The sequence below is a fragment of the Coccidioides posadasii genome, chromosome 1 (assembly GCF_018416015.2).
Source record: "Coccidioides posadasii str. Silveira chromosome 1, complete sequence".
Taxonomy (NCBI): domain Eukaryota; kingdom Fungi; phylum Ascomycota; class Eurotiomycetes; order Onygenales; family Onygenaceae; genus Coccidioides; species Coccidioides posadasii.
The window spans coordinates 3,012,279-3,020,504 of NC_089407.1; the positions used below are offsets into that span (position 1 = coordinate 3,012,279).

Sequence of the window (8,226 nt, forward strand, 5' to 3'; positions counted from 1 at the left end):
AGACCTTTATAGAATATAAGAGAGGAGATAGCAACGCAGAGATAGCGTTAGCAAGGATACCAATATAGTGATATTCGTACTACGCTCTGTGTCTGGTATAGCGGTGCTTTTGACGCTTGATGCCCCTACTTCCGCTAGATATCACAGATTTCACAACAAAACCAAAGGACGTACGCTGGTGATGTGCCACTACACCGAACGTGGAATTGACGATGGATGGGGCAAGCTCACGCTTGTTTGATCTTCCATTCCATTCAATTGGCAGCATCTATTTTAAGCATGACTTGCCGCTGGATCTTCAGGCACCTCTGTACTCCAGTGGTTGCAAGTCAGATAGCACTTCAGAGAGCTTCTGCATTGGCCCTATTGCAGATTACATGTTCTCATATGGGAAGAGAGCTGAACTTGACATATATAGGGGGCCATGTACGCCTTTCTTTTAAAATTCTTGAAAATGTCCAAGCAAGCTAATATCTACATACTTAGGGAGGGATTGGAAAACCTATCTCTGCGCAATCGGCGAGAGGGAAATCGAATCGACTCGCCGGTACGGGAAGCCACTCGAGCTAGATTTCCCACATAATGGACCCTTTCCTGGGAAACACGATCCAAAGCAATACATCGCACTTTTAGAGAAGTATCTGGCACTGGTTCCTTTCCTCCTCCCGAAAAATAACGGGCACCCACTAAACCAACCGACTCTCCGTCATCCAGGTATGCCAATACTCAACCTTCCCGTTTGTTACATATTTATTTTACTCAATTCTTGACTTATAGATCTAAACCCCAATAACATTTTTATATCATCTAAAACTGGCGCAATCTCCTGCATCATCGACTGGCAGCATACAACAATAGAGCCACTCCTTCTCGTGGCTGGTTATCCCCGCTCTTTCGAAAACCCAGAGATAAATGAGTCGCCAGACCTGAAGGAACCACAACTCCCGTCCAACTACGACTCACTGCCTCCCGACGAGAAGGCTGAGGCTGATGAGTTGTATCGTCGGCAGACACTCTATCACTACTATCGCGTTTGCAATGGAGTATTCAATAAGACCCATCTTAAGGCCCTGTGTGACCCCCTTCTACACCCTCGAAAACATCTCATTGATAGGGCAGGCCGGACGTGGAGTGGGAATTTGATTACATTGATGGGTGCGCTAGTCAGAATGACTGAGTATTGGTCCCTTCTCCCAAATACAAAAGGGCTCAATTGCCCTGTTAACTTTGAGGCGGGCGATTTGGAAGAATTTCATAAAAATGAGGAAATATGTTTGCTATGAACGCTGTCGTGAATCTCTGGCGGGACAAGATTGGAGTGAATGATGATGGCTGGGTCAGCAATGAGGGATATGCAGATGCTGTCAAGACAACAAAGCGGCTCAAAGATGAGCTTTTAGGGGAGATGATGGGAGGTAAGGGTGATGAGGAGGATATCAATTTGTTACATAAGGGCTGGCCCTTCCAGGACCATGAGGAAGTCGATTAGACAACAACTAGCCTTGCGTAAAACTTAGGATGTATACGCCAGTATATACAAATGCCATGATGCGTGTATATACTACTATTTACATACATAGAGTGTCGGAGTTCGTGCGATTTTCCGTTTTGGGAGAGCGCGGGAAAATGACCATCTAGGGCCGGCGCGCATTGGTGCTTTTCGCGTCGGTCGTATTATTCGGCCGTTCTTGATGAGGATGGACGAGTTTCGCTGAACATCCACAGACGGACAAAGGGCTCGGCGCCAGTTTTCCCGAAACCTTCCCAGAGCTTTTTCTCAATCTCACGAAACTGGAAGCCAGCGTATGCCTCTCTCGCTTTGTCATCGATAACCACCTCGTTTCAATTGGTACACCATTGACTTTTTCCATAATGATGTATTCGACTCCAGCTGGATTATCCACCGACGCAGAGTAGCTGTAAAGTTTTGGCACTGGAATACCCTTCAGGCGTAAGAACTCTAATGTAGCAGCCTCGCTCGCGGTCGCATGGCGTTTGGGAAGGGCAATTTTATATGGAATTTTGGCGATTGCCTGAAAACCGTCGTCCATCGTGAGAAGGAAAACACGGTTGAACCCGCCTTCAGCAAACTTTGCGATATGTGCGACCTTGCCATGGCCAGGCTCAATGCCCTGTGCGGCCAGTTCCTTGAAGGCTTCGACGTCGAACTCGACATAGCGTTCCTGGCGCCGGCGGTCCTCGTTAAACAAGAATCGTCCTGACGTGTACGAAAAAAGGTGTTCGTTTGTTGGGGTGCCTCGATGAAAAGTATCTGGTGTTAGATCAAGTTCAAGTCATCAGCAAAGCGCGACTGTATTGTGCAGGACTCACGCGCAGCCATTGTTCGGGAGACGGACCGAACAAACGAGGTACGCTTTCTCAGTTTGAGAGGCAAGGAGAAACAAGTGCGCAGGCTTTTGATGCATTGGGAGCGTCTGGTCTACATCAACTGCTCCATGATCCGGTGGGAGGTGTTAGTGGCTGCTCGCATGAGAGCAGAGAATCTAAAAAAAGAGCTCTGAAAGGACTTGGCAGCGCGAGGGAACCGCCAGGAGTTCCGATTGACAGGGTTCTTCGCCCAGGCAAGGTTGCGTATCACGCAAGTATGGGGGAACAGATTTCGAAGCGCTTTAACGATGTCCCGCAGCGAGAGGCAGGAAAGAAAAAGCGACGCGTGGAGCTGAGTTGGCGAAGAAGGGTGGGTTGGTGATTCTTAGGTCGCTGGAGAAACAGCGCTGCCAGCTTGGTCACCACCCCAGGCATCCAGCCTCAAACGTCCACTGTTTTTGGGAATCGCCGTGCCAGCTGTCGGCGGGCCGTTCTGTGGGCGCTTCGAAACCCGCTTCTCCGCGCCAACTTTGTCGGACAGTGATTCGTCCTCCATCTTTCAGATTTCTATTTACCAGTATGGAGTACTTTATGTACTCCAACCAATGCGTTGACCCAGAATATCACCTCAAGGGGTATGTGACGTTTGGCGCCGCCCAGCTACCTGCCTGGTACTATTTCATTGCGTCCAGACAATGGGCACCACATGCCATGGCCACCCGAAATTGACCAGAATCAACTCCAATGGAGCGATTCTGTCTCATCAGTACTTCGAAATCCAGTCGCTGAGGGCGCTTCCTGCTACGCCATTGGAGAATCGCCCTGGTAGGCGGTGATCGAACTGCATGCCCGAATTCCAAATAACCCCGGAGCTTAAGGTGATATGATTCCTTTGTTTTATCTCGTGGCATGAATAGGACAACGTTGACCAGCGGTTGCGTCGACTTGCGATGAAGCATTGCTCAGTCAGATTCCCGGCAATTGGGAAGGGCAGGATCTATTTTTATACCCCGACGGCAACAAGTCTGATGTCGAAAAGCTCCTGGAGTTGGAGGACACCTGATTGAACATATAAAGAGCTTTGGATTTTACGAGAATCCAGTTCCATCAAACCATCCTCCTTCGAACTTCCAACTTCCTTCCATATTAAACGCTTAATATATCACTTCCAATTGATCCAACATACGCTTTTACTATTTCTTTCGTTAACCCTGAACCTTGTTCATCATCGGCAAATTTTGGAAGAGCATCTATGAGACCGGAAAAACAATCATCGGTCGTCCAGCAGACCTTCGGAAGTTTTTCGCTCCAACTGTTACCCGCGGTGCGACCGTTTGGCCAAAGAAGCCTGCGGACTTGTTGAAATACGGCGTGCGCTGAGTCTATGATGGAATCATCAAGCGCGAGGACGGCAAGGAATACCACAAATTCCAGCTCCAGCCGAATGCTGGAAAGTTCCCGTCGACCATTAAAGCGTGGCGTGAAAAAAACGGCGGGACCCACGCGGCCATTAGCACGATGTATATTGAGAAAGGCCTTGAACCCACCGAGGAGGTCTTCGAAGAATCCCTGAGAACATCTTTGGAAGGCCTCTAGGCAGCTGTAAGTTACTTGGCTGATAGATGTGGGAGACATGAAGAAATGCTTACTTCGTGGCAGCGTGCATACTGTCCTCCCTTTGCCCTGAACTTTTCCCACCACGGGCAGACGATGGTGTACAGATGAGCAACCGGGGATATGTGGTGGAAGCAAATGTAAAGAGTGTTGTAAAGGATTATTAGTGTTCACGTGACAACACTGTGTGGATTTTCTGGAAGTCAGTGGGGCAGCGGCCAGAACCAAAATCTGTCCTAATCATGGATAAGGTAGTTCACCACTAAACGAGCCACACCACTAAACAAGCCAAATCTTCCACCACCAAATTGCTCCAACATTCAACATTCAATATGCAACAACATGGTCAACAACAAAGCAATTAAGCTCATAATTGAAGATCTTGAATTGCAGAAGGAGCCAAATTATGCTGCAACTGTAAGAAAGTACTCAGTTAACCAAGAGACCCTGTGCTGACAGTATAAAGACTTGCAACTTACTCAGAATGAAGCAGCCTCCTGATATAAGAAAAAGCTCTCTGATATACAGAAGACAGAGCTTCTGAATTATATAAACAAGCTCTCTAGCTGCAGTCTTGTCATTATATCTCAGATCCTACAAAATATTGTACAAGAGATGACAGGATGTTAGGAGAACCAGTCATAGGTCATGTAGGTTTTTGCAGGATTAGGGGTATGAAAGAGCTAAGTGTATACAATGCCTGCAACTGATGGGAGGAAGTTGTGTGTAGAACATAGAGATTCTCTAACTAGAAGACTGAATACTGAAGTTCCCATGATCCATACAAATTGTGTGATTTTTATATGTTCAGAGTTGGGGTCATGTGAATACCCCTGAACATCTGACATTGTTTGATGCTTGATTGGTCTAGATCTATATTTGTAACACTATTCCCCCTCTCAGGGGTCTTGAACTTCAAGACATAAAGCCATCAAAGTGGTTTTTTGTATATTGTTGTAGCTTCTCTATTATTAGTAAAGCATTATAGATTCTTGAATGTGCAAGCTTCTGTATTACTACTGCTTGTCTATATAGATATCCTGCATATGTATCACCATCAGTTGCAGTAGACATTCTTTGTTGTAGAATGGTAATTATTTTATTATGAATATTTAGTGTTTTGTCATGTACTTATTTCTTTATTTATTTGCTTGTCTGATTACTATATTACCTGTTATCTGTTATCATATTATCTATCAACAAGTTATAGAGCTAGTAACTTTAGTGTGTTATAGTGTAAGTATAAATAGAGAGTTTCTGACTCTCTTCTTTCTTCTTTTTCTTCTGCTTTATTTGAGCTCAGGTGTCATTTCTTGTTTATTTTATAACTCATTATAATATTGTTGTTAAAAGACTCTGTTACTGTTAGGAGAACCAGTTATAGGTCATGTAGATTTTCCCAGAATTAGAGGTACAAAAGAGCTAAGTTAGTATAATGCCCACAACTGATAGAAGAGAGTCATGTGTAGAATATAGGGGTTCTCTAACTAGAAGACTGAATGCTGGAGTTTCTACAATCCATGCAAATTATGTGATTCTTATATATTCAGAGTTGGGGTTACATGAATACCCCTGAACATCTAATATTATTTAATACTTGGTTGGTCTAGATCTATATTTATAACACTATCCCTCCTCTCAGAGATCTCAGACTTCAAGATATAGAGCTACTGAAGTGGTTTTTTGTACATTGTTATAGTGTGAGGATCGTACATGTGGATCAGTGTGACAATGAATCTCTAGGAGGAATATACATGGAAAAAGAGTATGTGAGGTAAAAGGTCTGTATTCTGGCAACTATATACAACTTGTAAACAAGATTGCCACTGGCTCCCAGCAAGGGGTTCGCGCAGTGACAGTCTTTTATGTGTGCTCACAAGCACATGACTTAGTGCCTTGCGAGGACACATGCAACTCCCAGCAGCTCACAAGCTGAGGCCTCTGGCTTTCACAGGTGCTGTTCATCCATGTAAGGGGTTCGCGGCGAATCCTTACATATAGCTTCTCTAATATTGGTGGAGTATTGTAGATTCTTGAATGTGCAAGCTTTTGCATTACTACTGCTTGTCTATATAGACATCCCACATGCATATTACTGTCAGTTGCAGTAAATATTTTTTGTGGTAGAATGATAATTATTTTATTACAAATGTCCAGCATTTTATCATGTACTTGTTTCTTTGTTTGTTTGCTTGTCTGATTACTATATCATTTGTTGTCTATTATCATGTTGTCTATCAACAAGTTATGAGACTAGCAACTTTAGTACATTGCAGTATAAGTATAAATAAAGAGTTTCTGACCCTCTTCTTTCTTCTTTTTCTTCTGCTTTATTTGAGCTCAGATGTCATTTCTTGTTTATTTTATAACTCATCACAATATTATTATCAAAAGACTCTGTTGTGTATAATGAGGAAGACACTCTTCTGTACTTTATCTGTATTTACTTGATATTTATAGACCATCTGAATAAAAGCAAGTCTTGTCTGTAAAATACTGAGAAGAAATCTTGTTCTTATTGTTTAGAATATCAAATTCATATCTGTTATAATATAAGTGTGTCTTCATCTATTTCTCTTGTTATTCTGATATAGCTGTAGGTTCCAGAATTCATCATCAAACTAGTTTGTTGACTATTGCAACTTCAAGAAGAATACTATAGTTTTGACATAACTGATTCACATCACCTGTACAATATAAAGTGCATGAGGTACTTATGTGAGAGTTTTATAAGCTTGATTCTGGAGCTACCAAATGCTGTCACTGTCAGACTATTTCTTGTCTCAGAGAATCTTCTATAAAACACCATCATCCTGCATCATGTTGTGAAACTAAAATTATAAATCTTATATTCAAAACAGAATCTACCAAAAATGATTTATCTAAGCTTCTTCATTCAACAACCCCAGTTTATATCATTCTGTCTCAGATAGAAAATAAAATCAGAAATGTTCAAGTTTTACTTAATTATTTCACCACTTGTTTAACAGATAAAGTGAAAGCTCTTCAGAGTATTACAGAAAGCAGTCTTGTAGATTTTCTTCACTATTTTCTCTTATTATCAGACTAATTTCTGTCTAGATCAATCTTACATCTTTTATTAACTATCTGGCTAATATTGTCTTCTCTAATTTCTGGAGTATTATAGATATAATTCATTCTTCTCATAGCTTTTTATCTGTTAAGCCTACTTTCATTGCAGTACCATTTATTATTATACTACCAGTTCTGATGACTTCAGAACCACATCTATCTTTGGCTAGTTTGCCTCCATCACAGCTGTATTTCAGATATTCTTATGGTACCTCTTCTTATTACTAGTTGTTTGGTTTTGTTATGTGTGATAATCTTTAGCCTGTCTAGTCTTCTTTTTGTATATAGATTTGTTCATCTTAGAATGACTTTACTTCTTTCATAGATAATTCTTAAGAACTTCTTGTGTGTTTTCAAGATTTTCCTCAGATTTTCACATCAATTTCTCAATAGAGAATCTCTTTCATTTTACTAGGTAGCATTTCTTACAATAGTGTACTTTATTGTCCAAGATTTTGTCTACTTTTCACTCATGATGGTCATTCACTAGTACCACAGGAGGGTGCATTAGCACCTCACTCATTCTCATGCAGTATGGTTCCAGCAATAAGATATGAAAAATATTGTAGATCTGATAGCTTAGAGAGAGCTTCAGTCAATATATATTATTTTCTATGGTCTCTGTTACTGAGAAAGATTTATAGTACTTATTGTCTAACTTCTTGCAAGAATATATTGTTTGTAAATTTCTTAATAACAATATTTCTTTGTCATCAGATGCATATACTTTATCTTGACATCTTCAGTTATAGAACTATACTTGATTCTTTTTTGCTTTTGTCAAATATTCTACCAGATTATTTCTTAACATGAAGATTATTCTCAGTCTTTTATTAAGTATTGTTTGTGCATCATTATTATTGTTGATTGACTTCTGGATCTTGTCTGGTCCTCTAGGTTTGAAGCCATACATTATACAGAAACATGTGTATTGTGGAGTGTTCTGACCTGTTGTATGCAAATTCTGCATACATAAGCCACTTCTCTCAATTATCTTGTCTATAACTACAATAGACACAAAGATATCTCTTCAAAATCTTGTTCAGTGCCTTTGTTTGGCCATCTGTTTGTGAGTGGAATGCCATGCTAAGTTTTTGTCTAACTTTCATGTGAAAACATAGCTCTGATCAGTATTCATTTATAAAAACAGATCCCCAGTCCAAAACAATATTATTTGGAAATCTGAAGTCT

At 41.3% G+C, this 8,226-nt stretch overlaps 2 protein-coding genes across 2 annotated transcripts; one reads left to right on the plus strand and one right to left on the minus strand.

Annotated features, from left to right (window-relative positions):
- Positions 1 to 377: 377 nt before the first annotated feature.
- AIM9_1 (Phosphotransferase enzyme) lies at positions 378 to 1,283 on the plus strand (the record flags this gene model as incomplete). The annotated part of the gene is made up of 3 exons (XM_066123364.1): positions 378 to 426; positions 487 to 714; positions 778 to 1,283. The coding sequence occupies 3 exons, from the start codon at positions 378 to 380 to the stop codon at positions 1,281 to 1,283; spliced, it is 783 nt and encodes a 260-aa protein (XP_065979438.1).
- A 298-nt stretch (positions 1,284 to 1,581) lies between these two features.
- AIM9_2 (Phosphotransferase enzyme) lies at positions 1,582 to 2,051 on the minus strand (the record flags this gene model as incomplete). Its single annotated transcript, XM_003071206.2, has 1 exon — positions 1,582 to 2,051. One exon carries the CDS (start codon positions 2,049 to 2,051, stop codon positions 1,635 to 1,637), a length of 417 nt encoding a protein of 138 aa, XP_003071252.2. The 3' UTR covers positions 1,582 to 1,634.
- Between the last annotated feature and the right edge of the window lie 6,175 nt (positions 2,052 to 8,226).